We start from the raw sequence: 16,653 nt of genomic DNA, 5'->3' as shown, positions 1-16,653 counted from the left end.
CTTAGCGCCGGTGCCCGCCGTCGATTCTCTTTATCGGTACCGCGCGCCCAAATCACGCTTTCCGTCGCCCACCTTGTTGCGATTCTTGCCATTTCTATACATCTATTAACGTACGTTTCCAAGTCTTTTCTCAACGTGTCATATGCGTTTAATTCAATCGGCAGTCAAGGTTTAATTAGAACGATCGAGGCAAAATTAGGCGCGTTATATTTATGAGATCAAAACTCGAAAAAACGTAATGCGAATTCTTTTACATTCCCTTTTTGATCTGCGATGTACGCGTTAATTGGCTTTGTTTTAATGAGCCTTGAACATTAGAGATATAAAACGTAATCTCGTATTATAAGGAAAGTTTAATTTTTGACTCATTAATTTTTAAAAATGTTATTTCGCTTTATTGAATTACGAATGTTGTTATTCAATGCTATTATTTCGCTTTATCGAATTAAATGCTTCGACGAGTGTGCAATTGTAATTTTGAACAAAATTAAAAGATACTAGTTGATTAGGCGTTAAAAAGTTATAAATTTGAATAATCATAGATAAAAGAGTCGATTGTTGTTCGGTTTAAAATAAAAATCGAAGAATGTTAATTTTTACTATGGTATGATACATCTGTCTTGTAAGAATGAGTTAACCATTTAATTTGCGCCCAATTTTACCATTCATAGGCACGGCAGTGGATAACGAAAGGGAAAATATTAACTATACCGATCTCGTACACGCTACATGATGTAGAAAGAGCTCGGCGAAATTTAATGTATGAAGCCTCGAACATTGGAATAATCTTCCAACTGTTTACTTTCAATTGTACCACATCGAACAATAACAAAAGGGAAAGTATTTTGAGAGAAGGAACGTATCGAGCGAGGTTTTAGTGGGTACCAGAATTTGCTAGTCACGGCACTGTGTTCCAATAATGTATCACGGAAAGACGCAATTTCCGAAAGATTCCCTAGTTCCCTCGTGTTTGCAGGCAGTTAGAATCTGCAAATTGAAAGGCTGTCAGATACGTTTTTCACGTTATAAATGTTGTCAATTTACCACTGCCTTAAATATGACGATACCGTCTAAGTAGGTCAGATGTCACAATATCTGGACGTCTTATTATGGGGCGCTTTTACACCAAATGTTGCATAACTCGCCACGCACGACTTCACCAAATATAACCGTGTAAAAACTATGACCTGACGGACATAATGCGATGTAATCCCTTTTCATTGTACAATACACTTGACTAACGCTTTCGAACAACGTTTGCAGCGCTATCTAACACCGATCAGCGCGAAATATGAAATGCAAAATTCTCACGTTTCTTCTCCTGTATGTTTTCCTGTAATAAAATGTATATTTCAAAGTATTTATAAAAAATTAACAAGGTGCAAGATTTCAACGTTTAATTAATATACAAAATGTTATAACAAACATACAAAATATTATTATAAATTTTATAAAAATATATATATAATATAATACTTTTAAAGAATTAATATTTTTTATAATTGTACAAAATTCTTGTTAGAAAAATTATATATTTTTCTGAGTAGCCTCAGAAAGTAGATAACGCGAGATTATAAGTCTCTGGATTTGCGCAGTACCTTCGTAAATTTGATAAATTTTTGCATCTCGCATCAATTTTTCTACCGGATATTCGGTGTTGAATCCAGCACCACCGAAAATCTGTAAATAATTTCGAATATGAAATGATTACTTTTACTTTTTAAAAAAGATAAATATATTGTGTAATAATAATATACTTGAACAGCATCTGTTGCACATTTGTTGGCTACATCACCACCATAACACTTTGCAATGCTAGCAAGATTTGTAGCTATTGGAAGACTACGATCGGCAGCCCAAGCTGCCTTCATCCATGCAAGTCTAGCAGTCTCAACACCGATCGACATATCTGCGAGCATGAATGCTACAGCTTGATGTTCTCCTATTACTTTATTAAAAGCTTTACGTTGTGTTGCGTATTTTATAGCTTCGTCAAGAGCTCTTTGAGCTAGACCGACAGATGAAGCTGCAACCTATGAAGGGAATAAGAAACAACATTTGAATATTACAATTTATAATTGGTTATCTTTAAGGAGTATTTTTATTGTCGTACCATTGGCCTAGTTTTATCAAAAGTTTTCATAGCAATCTTAAATCCTTCGCCTTCTTTGCCCAAAACATTTTCTTGTGGAACACGGACGTCTTCGAATGTTATCATTCGAGTATCGGAAGCTCTTTGACCCATGTTTAGTTCCTGTTTCATCATAAAATAGATTTATTTTGAAATTCTAAAAAATGCAATGAAAAATAATTTATTAAGAACAAACTTTACTTTTCGACCAGGTGTTACACCTTCATACTCGCGTTCTACGATAAAAGCTGTGAAAGCCTTACCAGCTGGAGCTTTTGGATCAGGATTTGTCCTTGCTAATAGAAAATACCTATATAAGTGATTATTTTATATAGTGAATATAGACATAATTTAGTGACAAATAAATTACTGATAAATTCAATATACCAATTAGCAACACCTCCATTTGTTATCCACATTTTTGTTCCATTAATGATCCATTCATTTCCTTTCTTTTCAGCCTTTGTTTTAACACCTGCAACATCTGATCCAGCTCCAGGTTCGGTAACACAATATGCCTATAATTTTTATATTGTAAATGTATTAAATTATTAGGAATTAAAATTTGATTATCTTACAGCAACAAGTGGTTCTTCGATAAGTCTTCCAAGATATTTTTTGTGTTGTTCTTTTGTTCCAAATGCAATTACAGGAGCTTGCTGTAAAAAATTTTAAATACCATTATTTTACGTAAATAGAAACATTGCAAAATGAACTTACACCTAATCCTGATCCTTCTAAAGCAGTTGATATTCCTGTACAGCCATAAGCAAATTCCTCTCCAACTAAACAACCTTCAAAAGTACCAACGTTCATTCCTCCTATAATAATAGTTTATATTTTTAGTTTATAGTTTATATATAAAATTTTATATTTTTTAAATTATATAAGTCTGTAACAATACCACAATATTCAGGAATATGTTTATTTAATAAACCCAAACTCCATGCTTTCTTCACAATATCCCATGGATATTTTCCACTTCTATCATATTCAGCAGCTACTGGAATGATTTCTTCTTTTGTAAATTTGCGAGCCAATTCTTGCATTTCTCTTTGCATATCATTTAGTTCTAAAGTGGGTATTATAAAAATATATAATAAAAGATATTTTTATTCTTACAAATATAACTATAAATATAACTAAGTTATTGTCATATTCAATTTGTTATACTAACCAAAGTTATATCCTATAGCATAATCAGATGTTGATGAAAATGTTCTCATCACCTTTTGATACGTTACACTTTTCATTATCTAACAAGGCATATGATATATCATTAATATCTTTAACAGCTCAAAAAACAATTTGCAGGGTTTGCACAATAATGAAAGTTATACATACTTATATCATCTGTAGCATTATTTAACTTTTGTATAAAATTTCATGTCTTGTAAAGTACTTACCGTTCGTGAAAACATTTTGATGTTTCTTTGTTTTTACTTTTAATTTTAAGAAGTTCTTTAATTTCAAACCTTTATCGGTATTGTTACTTTTGAACGTATTGAAAATTCACAAAGTTTGTACATAAGACATTTAATTTAAACGAAATCTTTATCAGAACTTTTAACAAATGCTGCAAATCACGGTCCTTGCAGATCAAAGTACATCAGCGACTACCAACTATCATTACTTATGAAATAAATACCTAAGATAATTAGTATTTGAACAAATAAGACTATGTTCATAAATATATTATAACTTACTAATTACATACTTTATTAACACTGTATGTTGTACATAAAGCGAAAGTATATATATATTGTAAATCTAGTATAAAGCTTTGGAAGTAAATAACTGAATGGTTATTTTAATATTTGTTATAACCTTTTTCTTTTGGTAAATATATATTTGTAGACTAAGTATGTTTCGCAGATATAATTTTCTTTTTATACATGAGACTTATTTTTTAACATGAAATCTTAATATCGATAAAACTATTTAAATACTAATTTTATATACATGAGAAGGCGCGAAAATTTTGGTCACTTCTTCGACATTTAAATATTTTCGAAAGATTTAAGAATTGCGTTAAACTGGATTTAAATTACTTAATAATTTAATAAGTGTTTATTTAATTAATTTACGAATAATAAGTTGTAAAAAATATAACATTATTTATGAACAAAATAACAAACTATAATCGTTTAAATTCGCATAAGGAAGGGAAATAAATCTACCAGTCGATGTTGAATCGTCTTTGTCGACCAAGTAATTAATATTTTTATGTGAAAGGTACAACATGAACTTAAGCTAATGTATGTAGAAAAGTAGCTGTGTGTTAATTAGTGTATTATGTATACTAATTTCATTTTTTTGCTATAATAATAACTAAAATTGATAAGCGACTATTGCAATCTCTCCAGCATGAAGATAGATATTCATCCATTAACAAACAATCCTACAGCAGCTTGGCGTGAACTGTCACAGCAGCAAAAAGTGATTAAAATAAATACCAAACTTCCAACAACTGAAGCAGCAAATGATAAAGTAAAAAGTTTAAATTACTTGTCGTCATTTTTATTACAAACATCCGTTGAATCTAACCTATAATAGCCAATATACAAAACTCGTATGGTATTATAATACTAAGGGTAAAAAAAACAATTTATTGTGGTATTTCATTATATTTTAGCTCCGTGTTGTTTGTATGAGTGATACTCATTCATTAACACCATTCATAAAATTCGATATACCCATGGGAGATGTGTTTATACATGCTGGAGATTTTACAAAATGTGGTAGTTTACAAGAAGTCATAGAATTTAATAATTGGATTGGTAATGTCAAATAAAAAAGCTCATTTTTTTAGCTTGATAGCATTAGTTGATAATAATCATTTTGTTGTAGGTAATTTGCCACATAAAAATAAAATCGTTATAGCTGGTAATCATGAACTTAGCTTTGATCCCACATTTACTCATCCCTTTTCTTTACAAACCAGTGGAAATCGTCAAAAACATACAGGGACCAGTATTCTTGACAATATACCTACATTAGGAATGTCTAAGGATACTCTTGCAGAAGCAATACAGACCGCGAACGTTAAAGAATATTTGACAAATTGCACTTATTTAGAAGATTCAGAAACTATAATACATGGAATAAAAATATATGGTACCCCATGGTAAGTATTTATTTCTGTATTATAAAGACATTTTATATATCATAGTTTCCTAATAAATTTTTCCTATACTTTAGGCAACCAGAATTTTGTAAGTGGGCATTTAATGTACCTCGTGGAGAAGCATGCCTTTCAAAATGGGAAATGATACCATCAGACACAGATATTCTTGTAACACACACACCTCCTGTAGGTCATGGAGATTTATGTTGTAGTGGCGTAAGAGCTGGATGTGTTGAGTTACTTTCTACAGTTCAAAATAGAGTTAAACCAAAGTATCATGTTTTTGGTCATATACATGAAGGTACAAAATAAAATTTTTTTTTATTCCAAATGAATTACATGCTTATAATTTTTAGGGTATGGCATCTCATCTGATGGGAAAATCATATATGTAAATGCATCAACGTGTGATTTAAATTATTTACCAAGTAATCCACCAGTAGTTTTTGATATAACATTACCACCTGAACATTGCAAATCATAAACAAAATTATAAAGTATAACGATAAATTTCGTTATGTTTCTTATGTACAAACGTATAAAAATTTCAATTTATTTATTCGTATATTCCTATAAATTTTTTGTATTACAATCTTATCTAAAAGAACAAAAATTACAAGGCAGATATAAAAAAATTATGATTTTAAGATAGTATCGTTCACTTGAAGATATTAAAAAATTGTTGAAAGTAATATTTAGCATACATTCTTTACAGATATAAAAATTTTATAATTATATCTTTATTTACACATAATGACATGTAAATAGAACAGTTTTGTACTTAGATAAAGTTTTAATTTATATTATTTTAAGAAGTTATCTCACAAATGTATGTCTAAACGAATTATAAAAACCTTGCGTACTATGTATTTTGAATATAGAAATTACACAATTTAATCATCATAAATTGTTGCACATAATACTATAAATTAAGTTACACATTAAATCAGATATTTCTATCATATTGAAGTGTATATAAAATCTTAGTCATATCAACAAAATATTTGGTATTGTAGTTAAGAAATATGTCATGAATAACTTCTTTACAATCGACTGTTACAATTTCAATTACAATATAACGAACAATATTTATTAGTTGTATTCCGTTCAATAGTGTATAATAATATCCGAGTATTATAATGCAACTTATATACCGTAGGTCAATATGTTATAATTAATAATAATAAACAAATCAACTTGATATTTAATTAGTGAAGTAAAAGCTTGTTTCAGTTAGATTTTATACATAACTTTTGAAAAAATAAAATGTTTCTAAATATTTAATCAATATATCCAAAATATTAATATTAAATTAATAGTAAAATGATCATGTACATAATTTTTCTATTATAGTAATAAAGAATTAAAATTGCATTTTTTAAAGATATTTATTATAATATCCAATTCATCAACAGGTAGCATTTTTTACTGAATTAAGAAAAATTTGCATGTAAACATTGCTGTATTTATATTGATTTATATTTTTGTATCATATTGATACAAAGCCAACAATAAAATCACTTTCCTCTATTAAATGAGACAATCATTTTTTGCGGTAATAGAAATATATTCATATAAATAGTGACTTGCTCGTTAATTTTTAAAAATTGTAGTAGTAAAAGATACTTGAAAATAATACAATGTCTTTTTGACATCATTTTTCTATTGTATACAACATAGTACACAGTGTATTAGAATATTATAATACATCATACTAGAGCTGTAAAAGTTAATTATTCTGATGTGCTTATCAGTTGATAAATTGTACATACATATTGCAAATTTTTACATGTTTGTAAAAAATGAGATATGCCTCTACGGCGTAATTAATTTTATATATATATATATATATATCTCGTATAAATGGCTACTTGCACTCGTTACGATACCCTTTGTCCTCATACAGTTTTACACAACTGTTAGGATCATTACTTCATTTCATATCGCAATAACAAATTATACAATTTAAGTTAAACAATATAATAACTATATGTCCTAAATGGGAAAATGATGTATTCTGCGTATTAAGTGACAATCTAGCGAAAATTTAATTATTTTTAAGCAATTTTACTCTGTAACTTCTTTTTGTATATATTACTTATTAACTTTTTTTCTTCGAAATGGACAATATAGTATGTTTTAGCTGTTTAATGTTTTACTTTCTACACATGTCTATCGAAAAAAAGATATGTATAGTTACCAAATTAAAAACGGGATATTGGTGCTTATCCCAAGTTGATTTTATAGGCAAATTAGTTTAAACTAAACTAAGAATAACAGTAAACAGATGTAAAAAGATTACATTCTCCTTACATAGTTTGAAAGAGTATATTATCAGGAAGATTTTCATCTAATACGGTACATTTGAAAACAGGTACGATACAGATTCACCGTTATGAGTCCGCCTTACAGCCTCAGCGAACATCATTGATACATCGATACACTAAAATATACCAATACAAGAATCAAGCATACAAATATATAAATATGTTAAATATATATTATAATTATTCATCTACCTGTATCTTTGGGCAATCCTGCATATGGCCATCTTGAGGAATGGTATTTGTTACTACCACAGCTTCAAAACATGCATTGTTAATTCTACTAATTGCTGGGCCACTGAAAATTCCATGTGTTAAAATGGCATATACTTTTGTTGCTCCAGCTTCTAAAAGCTTTTCTGCTGCATGACAAATAGTGCCACAAGTGTCGGCCATGTCGTCTACTAGAATAGCAACTCTGTCTTTTACATCTCCAACTAATACCATACTAGCAACTTCATTCGCCTTTTTCCTTTCTTTATGTATAAGAGCAAATTCAACATTTAGTCGATCAGCAATAGATGTTACCCTGTTGAAATTATTTTCCTTTAATATATTTGCTTTAGATTAATGCTAATTTTAAATTTTACCTTTTAGCACCACCAGCATCTGGAGAAACAATGATGCTGTTTCGCCATTCTATAATGTTTTCTTTAATCCATTTCAAAACAGCTGGTTCAGCAAATAAGTTGTCAACTGGAATGTCAAAAAATCCTTGTATTTGACTAGCGTGCAAATCCATTGTAATAATGTGATCAGCTCCTGCTACTGACAACATATTTGCTACTAACTTTGCTGAAATAGGCGCACGACTCTGAAAAAAGAAGATAAAATCTAATTTTAATCTTATGAAATTGTATGAATCTCTGAAGTCCATTTGCAACTGGAAATATCCTGCAATTTGAAAATATTGCCATTAAAATTTTCAAGACCTTTTAGAAAGCATTTTATAAGGTCAATAAATGAAGGAGTATATAATTCAAAATATATTTTTATAAAAGATATGTTATACAATAGAAAATTCTTTCTTTGGAGGGGACAAAATATGAATACAATGGCTATGTATTGAAATATTCGTTAAAAATATATTGTATGTGTGTACATACAGATAAAAACGAAAACAATATGTTGCAAATGCATCCCAGTTAGATTCAACAGGAAAATGTAAGTCAAGCAAAATTCAAACTTATAAATTACAATACAGAACACAGTGCATTCTGATACCGTAATTTTTCATGAAAACATTTAAGGACATTTGGGAAAATAAAATAAAGTTATAGAACTCTGCAGTTATGACCAAAATATATAATAAATATATTGGTGTACCATTGATATTATAATAACAGTGAAATTCTTTAAACAAACACAAATGCATTGTGTTCAGAAAGGTAATAGTGATAAAATTATCTTAATAAACTTATCTGTAATAAATATGTTTCAAAGAAGCTAATTGATGTTAATATTTAAAAAATAATATCTGTTTGCAAATCATTTTATTGGCATAACATTCTATTGCCTAAATAACACAATCACAATTTTATCTTGTCAAAGCACTATTTCATTAAGAAGATAGGCATTTCATGATTAGTAGTATACTTGGACAACAACATATTTAGCAACATAATAATTAGTACCCATATAACATACAAGTGTGTATCCCATTATGTGTATATAGATTATTAAAAATGTATGTAGAATGCTATTATATTAATATTTTGCCCTCTCATACAGGTATCAATATGCTATGACCAAATAGTTCATTCATTCATTCATTCATGGGGATATCATTGTGCTATATAGCAATATATATGAGTTTTGTTAGTCCTACAAAGAAAATTTTGTAAAAAACTAAGAATGATATAACAACTCAAATTGTTCATCGAGTTATAATTACAAACGTTACACTCGACAAACGTTACAATCTTATTGTTCTTATACTCACTGTAGAGAGGTCGGGCACAAAATCCTGAAAATACCCAACTATTCAGAAATTTATGTAAAAGTAAAATGAATTTTTGACAAGAATTATTTTAATAATAATATTTCTTCCTCATTACAATCTATTGTATTTGGAGATTACTTATCAAAGACTACATTTTGATAACAATAATAATTGTGTTATTTTAATTAAATCTTCATTAAACCAATATGCCTCCATTGTGCTTATTTCTTTATAAAATGTTGTGGCGACTTGTTATTAACATCTTAAAAAGGATACCAGTAAATTTATTAAAATAAATTGCATTCAGTAGACAATAATGGTAAATATTATAGTATGAATGCACGGAAGGCCCCCCTCGATGAATTGCGATATTAATTTTGCAATATTCATGTGGGTTATCTAACTTCTGATAACCTTCTGATAATTACTAAATACACAGCTTCAGTTACAATATATTTGTTGTTTACAGCTTTGCTAATTACTTATTGCAAAATTATATGAAATTTTGTTCCATTAATATGTACCACTTTGTAAAATGTAATGTTACAATATATATAAATATATTTAATATAATATATATATATTAAAATACCTGTATTTCTGAGAAATTAATTCATGCAAGAAGAATATGAGAGTTAAGTATTTGCATTAAACAATGCATATATCATTATTCCCTAGTATTTCATATCTTCAAGCAACCCCATAAAATGTATAAGATGAATGATTAATACTTTTTAACATTATATGTAATCCTTGATTTGTTGCATGCATACTATGTTATATATTTATATATGGAAAGAAATGTGCTAAACAGTGGACATACATATAGTTCCAGTGCATTGTTTCTTTAAATATGAAATTTTGCATGTATATTTACATGCAATGAATATCTAAATAAAATATTTAAAGTGTTTAGATAATATATCTGAAACTTTAAATCATTCCCTTGTAGAATATGTCAAAATTAAATATTAGTATTAATTCATGTTAGTTATGATTTTGTAGAAATAAGTATAATATAGTAAATAACGTAATCCTGCTAAACAAGACTACTATTTGGTATGACTCAATGATGTAAGCCAAAATATTATAAATATGTATATTTTGTATGATGATGAAAACTCATGTTTTGCGTTCCAAAAGTGATATTACTCCACTGGCCTGTTGCAAAGCTATTAAAAGTGAATAGAGCAAAAAAAGACCGCTACAAGTTACCCTGAATTTCCACTCGTTTGACTTCATGATAATTTGTTTCTTAGAATTTCTGTTGTCACGTCCATCACCACCCTGTGAAGATATCATATAAAAAAAATTAACTTTTTCTTTAGCAAGTCATATTTTCCTTATTATGGGGATCAAACTTTTCAGTACTCATAACTACAGAAGATATAAAATAGACAATTTTGATTAAAACCACAACTTATTAGATAAATTATTTGAAATATGTATATAATGTTATTATTATGTCAGAAGTGTTTAAGAGAAATAAGCACATAATAAATAATTATTTGAATAAAAATATATATACATGGTTAAATTAGGAATGTAACTATTATATCATTTTATAAAAATTATAAGCATAGCATTTTTCTCCCTACAGGAGTATTCACTTTATTTGCATGTGTAAAGCAATGTAATCATATTAATTGATAACATAAATCAACAAGATGACTATTATGTACCTAGAGTACTAGATTCACTAAAACATAGTTCCTAGAAGTTATTTTGTTATATAAGTGTTTTATATTTACACCTTTTTTATATGATTCATTTAAGGTAATAATTAATTGATTTTACTAATTTCTTTATATATAAATATGCATTTATATGCAAATAGGTACTTATAGATAAATCTACTGTTGGATAGTCAATAACGGCAAGACAAACAAGTATCACAGTACAGTGTAAATTAAATTTACCATCATACATTATACATCATATGTAATCTAAACAAACAAAATGTTTTGGTATAAGATTTCCACAAATATGTTTGTAAAATATAAACAGTGCATACATTTATCTTATAAGATACACCACATAATAGTAATAAAATTATAAGGCAATATAAGTAATTTAAATGAATTAAACTTTATTGATTATTTCAAAGTATTATCAGTTTTTTGTATTTTACTAAATTTCTATGCATAATACTATAATAGGTAAAAAAATAAAACACATTATCTTATCAATGTGTCCTACCTTATCCTTCTTATCTTGTCTTGCGTACGGGAAACAAGGAATTACAGCAGTTACTCGAGATGCAGAAGCAATTTTACATGCATTGATCATAATCAATAATTCCATCAAGTTGTCATTTACTTCTCCACTTCCACTTTGTACAATGTATACATCTTCTCCACGAACAGATTCTCCTATTTCCACGCTAATAAGAGCATGAACAAAACAAATATAATTAATATCATATTAGTGATACATATTATATATAAACACATATAAATATAAATTTGTGCTATATATTAGCCGACTTACATACAAATTTAGAGATATTGTTGTTTACTTTTTATTCTTAATATACCAACAAATCAGAGTTATAATTGTTCTCTAACATATGCAAGCAGAAAAGTAAAATCTATATAGTTTACTTATTTTAGTCTACATACTTGATTTCTTTTATTCTTAAAATTATTCCAATTAAAAAATTGTATACTTTATGATAAAAATCAAATATGTATAAGTACTAACATAGCAAAGAAATGTATTTATCATATGTTTACACACAAGTTAAAATACTCTATAGAATTATGTACTGTATTATGTATGTAGAAGTATACATTAATGTCAGAAATCATTAGAATGTGTATTAATAATTGTACTAGTTGACCTTCAAGTTAAAAATCGCGGCTCGGTAGTATACTAGAAAACCGGCCTTGCGCGACAGGGTTGTTTGTACTCTGGTAGGGTTGATGAATTAACGGGTACATATATGGAAATGACAATACAAGGGTGATAAAAATATTCTGCGCTTTATGGAAAGATATACCAGGAAGAAGGAATTTCAATAAGATTTGAAATGACACGTGGTCGGGACTTGAGTTTAATCTAATGACAATAACGTGGTTATAGCGGTGAATGCAACCATTACCATGTTTCGAGGTTACTAAATTTCTTCGTGACAACTTTTCCAATGTCAATACCGAGTCTGTCAACGATACGTTGAGCCAAATCTGGATGCGATGTGCCACTGAAGACTTTGATGTTTGGCATTCTGCTCTGTAAAAGTCGCCCGCGAGAATTTTCTAAGTTTGCGCGTAACAAACTCTTAGCACGCACTGGCTGGGACACAGGCATCACTAAAACAGAAACCACAAAGAGACTATCCAATCAGAGAACGCTTTTAAAACCGGATGTGATGTTTAATATTATACTCCGCCCATCGAGTGTTGGACATAACCGCGCAAATGCATTTCTTATCGTATATTTTTTTCCGTTAAAAAAATAACAGACTAAGAAATATCAACAAGATTATGTTACTGCTTGATGAAAATTATGACATTTTTATAAATGTTATTCATGACGTACGTTATTATTGCAGTAATTTAACCGTACGTTTAAGGGGCATGATAATAACTAATTTTATAATGTAATAATACTTAAAATTACACATTTTACAAATCATTTAAAGGTTTCAACTATATTTTTTGCTCAGTTTTATATCATGTGTAATTCGAAGTAAGTGAAGAATTAGTTTAGTTTGTTGGTAAATTTTAATTTATCTTATATACTAATTTATAATCCCGATAATTAAAATTGCTATTTTTTTACAGCATATTTCTTTTGGTGTAAATATAAAAACATGTGAGACACTTTTTTATGTTTTTATAAAAGATAAAAATAAGTTACAAATAATTGAATTATTATTAAAATTTACATTTTTCCATAATTTATAAATTGGCGCCATACCGAGCAACGACGTGAACGTAGACAAAATTCAAAAGGGTGAACACGAGCGAGTGACAGTCAACTTTTCTCATCAATGTGGCGCCGGCAGTGATTAAATGATAAATTGGATGTATCCGTGAGCGGAGATTTTAGTATAGAACACGAGTTAGAACGTTCGTTTTTCTAAGTAGAGAGAGAGAGTAAACCCAAATACTAATACCTTAAAGGTTTTGTGCACGTTGACGCATTCAGCGAACTTCGTTAATCTATTCGAATGACGATGACAGTGTACTGACTGTCTCACCGATTCGGAAGCTATGGCGAACATCGCGGCATTGAGAATCCAACGCGAATTTAAAGAGGTTATAAGAAGCGAGGAGGTGAGTGAATAATAGCTTCCTATAATTTTAGAAAGTATCGTTTGTTTTTTACTCCAGATATAATTATTAGAATTGCTAAACAACATCGTACAGTTATGTTATACTATCCCAAAGAAATTTCATGTGTGGCGTGACAAAAATGTGCCGCAATTCATTGGTTGATAAAATCACCGCGAACAAAGCGTAGGCACCTGTTGTATGGTATTCTTGACTGTCATCAGCATTTAAACTCATCGAAATTTACCAATAAAACGTTACTGTTTTGTTGCGTTCAAAAATATTTCTACCATATATTTTTGCTCGAGAAAAAAAAATTATGAATAAATTTTCTATACTTTTTAGATATTTTAATGAACTAATGTGTAACTCCAATTATGCAAAATAATGCATATTTTCTGTGTTTAAATATAAGATTAATGATTGACACATGCTTTCATCTATGAAATCTTTTGTTTAAATACGTACCATTTCCCTTAAATTTCTGTGAGCACTGACATATTCGTTTGCGCTTGTGTTGTTCTGAGAGATCCATTCTATGTGCCCAAGAATATTTGTTTTCATTTATCACTTCTACATGTTTATAGAGGGGCAGATTACACCAGAATGTCTCAATCTTTATGTTGTAACAATATGGTAAATTATCACTATAAAATATTACATCAATTCAGTATCAGATGATAATGTCAATAGGTCAGTTGGTTATATCTTGCACACAGTTTTTGAAGAATTATTTTACATGTGTCACTGCAATACCATCTTCTGTAGAATATTGTTATTTGATAAAAACTAATATGTTTTGTAATTTGTATAAAAAGTTACATAACTGATTAAGTATTAATATACATTAAACAATTGCAGTATAATAACCCACAATTATGCTTTCATGTTATTGACTTTTGTGTTTTTATTATTCATTTGTTTATAGATCTAAAAAATGTAAGATTAATTTTGTTTCATGCAAATTGTAGCCATATTCACTCATGTAAGTATGTATCTTGTAGAAAAGGTTTAATGGTAATGTAAACTGATAATGAAAATATCAGTGCTTTTTAGTAATCTGTTTAAATTTTGTTATAGGTTGCAAAATGTGCAATCAAAGTCGAATTGGTAAATGATAGTTTTACTGAACTAAAAGGTGAGATAGCGGGCCCGCCAGATACACCATATGAGGGAGGTAATTTTGTGCTCGAGATTAAAGTTCCCGAGACATATCCCTTCAATCCTCCTAAAGTAAGCACTTTGTAAGTCAATATGATTAATATATGTTAAAGTAATAATTTTGTATTATTTAATGTTAAGACAGGCTAATATAACCTAAAACATGACAAAGCATTTTCTAAGTTCTTTGTTTTATCATATATTTCAATTTTATATTTAAAGTTTCTTTTCTACAAATACTCTGCAATCATAAGTAAAAAAATTGATTTATATATATTTCTTGAGATTTAGTTATTATATTTCAGTAAGCATATAATTTTTTTATAGGTACGATTCATAACAAAAATATGGCACCCTAATATATCTTCCGTAACAGGTGCTATATGTTTAGATATATTGAAAGACCAGTGGTATGTAATTCTGTTAAATAAGATAAAAAATAATGATTTTAATATTGCTTGAAATATATTTTATATTTCTTATACTGATTTTTAGGGCTGCTGCTATGACTTTACGTACAGTACTGCTATCATTACAAGCTTTACTATCTGCAGCAGAACCAGATGATCCACAAGATGCAGTAGTGGCTAGGCAATATAAAGAGCATCCAGAAATGTTTCGTCAAACTGCCAAACATTGGACATATGTATATGCAGGTGGTAAGTGCATATTGTAGAGAATTAATTGTAACATGTAATTGCAATTTTTCTGTAAACACTAAAATTATTTACAGGACCAGCAAAGATGCCTGATTTAGATGATAAAATAAGGCGACTAACAGATATGGGTATTGAGGAACATAATGCAAGAGTTGCTTTATCTTCATACAATTGGGATTTGGAACGTGCCACTGAGCAGCTCTTCAGTTAGTGATAACTGTATAGTTAATCTGTCATATAAAAGCACTGCTCATTTTGTCATTACAAAACTTCTGTAACACCATGCCCAATTACTGATACCATAGCAGTTTCATAATCAAATTCAGCACCTGTAACGACAATATTTCAATGGCAAAAAAATTCACAGGAAATTCATTTCAATAACCTTAAACAATACTCATTTATTTAACGTGTAAAATAGGCATGAAGAAACAGTAATTAATAAAATCTATTAAGTCCAACTTAATAGCACACTTAAAAAAAACTGTATGAAAAGTATGTCATTCTTCATCTTACGTTTATTAAAAGTTTAAAAATGTTATTTAAGCCATAATGCATTTATCATTTTTTTCTTTTTAACAAAAACATAGTTTTATATGTTAAACATTTATTAAATCTCTTTGTACAAATTACTGTATATTTCTAAATTTCTTATTGGGCGTTTCTCTTTATGTCATTGTATTTGGTGATATATTTTTTTCTTTTCAGTGAAAAAATGTTTGCATGAAATAGTACTTAGTAAACTTTTCGTTTTGTTTTTATAAATCAATATCTACTCTGTATGCTTTATTACATTAAAATGAAAACCACGATTAGTTTATACTTTTATTATTAGATTTTAGTAGATTTCTTTAAGCCACAAAGAGGTTTATCTATTTAGATCTGATTGTACATTATTGAAATAGATACCAACCTGTTAGCGTTAAAAGGGATTTGTAAAAAAAATGATAAACATAAATGCTATACTGTTGATATTTAATTTCTGTACATTTTTGGTGAAGGGTTATGTTTCAGTGATTCATAATTTACTAT

General features: G+C 28.6%; 4 protein-coding genes across 9 annotated transcripts; 2 read left to right on the top strand and 2 right to left on the bottom strand.

Moving 5' to 3' along the window:
* Nucleotides 1–1,386: 1,386 nt before the first annotated feature.
* On the bottom strand, nucleotides 1,387–3,938 carry LOC100740892 (probable medium-chain specific acyl-CoA dehydrogenase, mitochondrial). Its single transcript, XM_024366058.2, has 11 exons — nucleotides 3,849–3,938; nucleotides 3,538–3,779; nucleotides 3,309–3,387; nucleotides 3,036–3,203; nucleotides 2,852–2,952; nucleotides 2,710–2,790; nucleotides 2,519–2,649; nucleotides 2,333–2,441; nucleotides 2,114–2,254; nucleotides 1,758–2,033; nucleotides 1,387–1,680 (listed from the first exon to the last, which is right to left on the bottom strand). Exons 2-11 carry the CDS (start codon nucleotides 3,550–3,552, stop codon nucleotides 1,528–1,530), a joined length of 1,254 nt encoding a protein of 417 aa, XP_024221826.1. The 5' UTR covers nucleotides 3,553–3,779; nucleotides 3,849–3,938; the 3' UTR covers nucleotides 1,387–1,527.
* A 300-nt stretch (nucleotides 3,939–4,238) lies between these two features.
* On the top strand, nucleotides 4,239–5,793 carry LOC100746886 (metallophosphoesterase domain-containing protein 1). 2 transcript variants are annotated; one of them, XM_003487657.4, is made up of 6 exons: nucleotides 4,239–4,366; nucleotides 4,498–4,621; nucleotides 4,767–4,911; nucleotides 4,982–5,258; nucleotides 5,333–5,559; nucleotides 5,615–5,793. In XM_003487657.4, the coding sequence occupies exons 2-6, from the start codon at nucleotides 4,499–4,501 to the stop codon at nucleotides 5,740–5,742; spliced, it is 900 nt and encodes a 299-aa protein (XP_003487705.1). In that variant the 5' UTR covers nucleotides 4,239–4,366; nucleotide 4,498; the 3' UTR covers nucleotides 5,743–5,793. The 2 variants fall into 2 exon arrangements, with proteins under 2 accessions (XP_003487705.1, XP_012238296.1); XM_012382873.3 differs by having other exon boundaries at nucleotides 4,275–4,389.
* Nucleotides 5,794–7,369: 1,576 nt separating this feature from the next.
* On the bottom strand, nucleotides 7,370–14,585 carry LOC100745936 (ribose-phosphate pyrophosphokinase 1). Of its 4 annotated transcripts, XM_024366059.2 has the most exons (8): nucleotides 14,270–14,585; nucleotides 12,628–12,835; nucleotides 11,724–11,907; nucleotides 10,740–10,811; nucleotides 9,525–9,548; nucleotides 8,173–8,396; nucleotides 7,778–8,111; nucleotides 7,370–7,701 (listed from the first exon to the last, which is right to left on the bottom strand). In XM_024366059.2, exons 1-8 carry the CDS (start codon nucleotides 14,334–14,336, stop codon nucleotides 7,609–7,611), a joined length of 1,206 nt encoding a protein of 401 aa, XP_024221827.1. In that variant the 5' UTR covers nucleotides 14,337–14,585; the 3' UTR covers nucleotides 7,370–7,608. The 4 variants fall into 4 exon arrangements, with proteins under 4 accessions (XP_024221827.1, XP_003487783.2, XP_024221828.1 ...); XM_003487735.4 differs by lacking the exon at nucleotides 9,525–9,548 and having other exon boundaries at nucleotides 14,270–14,582; XM_024366060.2 differs by lacking the exon at nucleotides 10,740–10,811 and having other exon boundaries at nucleotides 14,270–14,582.
* On the top strand, nucleotides 13,465–16,566 carry LOC100747963 (ubiquitin-conjugating enzyme E2-22 kDa). Of its 2 annotated transcripts, none has more exons than XM_012382871.3 (5): nucleotides 13,465–13,804; nucleotides 14,882–15,034; nucleotides 15,290–15,372; nucleotides 15,458–15,621; nucleotides 15,696–16,566. In XM_012382871.3, the coding sequence occupies exons 1-5, from the start codon at nucleotides 13,742–13,744 to the stop codon at nucleotides 15,830–15,832; spliced, it is 600 nt and encodes a 199-aa protein (XP_012238294.1). In that variant the 5' UTR covers nucleotides 13,465–13,741; the 3' UTR covers nucleotides 15,833–16,566. The 2 variants fall into 2 exon arrangements, with proteins under 2 accessions (XP_012238294.1, XP_012238295.1); XM_012382872.3 differs by lacking the exon at nucleotides 13,465–13,804 and adding an exon at nucleotides 14,745–14,786.
* Nucleotides 16,567–16,653: the final 87 nt, after the last annotated feature.

Source organism: Bombus impatiens, unplaced genomic scaffold (assembly GCF_000188095.3).
Source record: "Bombus impatiens unplaced genomic scaffold, BIMP_2.2 scf_0197, whole genome shotgun sequence".
Taxonomy (NCBI): domain Eukaryota; kingdom Metazoa; phylum Arthropoda; class Insecta; order Hymenoptera; family Apidae; genus Bombus; species Bombus impatiens.
The sequence above is the reverse complement of the archived record's forward strand: the minus strand, read 5'-3'. Positions and strand labels throughout refer to the sequence as shown.

Bases quoted from the DNA above. Each gene is read 5' to 3' on its own strand.
- LOC100740892 (XM_024366058.2), bottom strand. The intron at 2,953-3,035 runs GTATTGTTACAG...CTATTATTATAG, and splicing joins ACATATTCCTGAATATTGTG to GAGGAATGAACGTTGGTACT. The intron at 2,255-2,332 runs GTAAAGTTTGTT...ATGATGAAACAG, and splicing joins GTGTAACACCTGGTCGAAAA to GAACTAAACATGGGTCAAAG.
- LOC100746886 (XM_003487657.4), top strand. From the start codon at position 4,499: ATGAAGATAGATATTCATCCATTAACAAACAATCCTACAGCAGCTTGG. The intron at 5,259-5,332 runs GTAAGTATTTAT...CCTATACTTTAG, and splicing joins AAAATATATGGTACCCCATG to GCAACCAGAATTTTGTAAGT. The intron at 5,560-5,614 runs GTACAAAATAAA...TATAATTTTTAG, and splicing joins TTTTGGTCATATACATGAAG to GGTATGGCATCTCATCTGAT.
- LOC100747963 (XM_012382871.3), top strand. From the start codon at position 13,742: ATGGCGAACATCGCGGCATTGAGAATCCAACGCGAATTTAAAGAGGTT. The intron at 13,805-14,881 runs GTGAGTGAATAA...ATTTTGTTATAG, and splicing joins AGGTTATAAGAAGCGAGGAG to GTTGCAAAATGTGCAATCAA. The intron at 15,373-15,457 runs GTATGTAATTCT...ACTGATTTTTAG, and splicing joins GATATATTGAAAGACCAGTG to GGCTGCTGCTATGACTTTAC.
- LOC100745936 (XM_024366059.2), bottom strand. From the start codon at position 14,336: ATGGATCTCTCAGAACAACACAAGCGCAAACGAATATGTCAGTGCTCA. The intron at 10,812-11,723 runs GTAGGACACATT...ATATCTTCACAG, and splicing joins GACAAGATAAGAAGGATAAG to GGTGGTGATGGACGTGACAA. The intron at 8,112-8,172 runs GTAAAATTTAAA...TAATTTCAACAG, and splicing joins GATGCTGGTGGTGCTAAAAG to GGTAACATCTATTGCTGATC.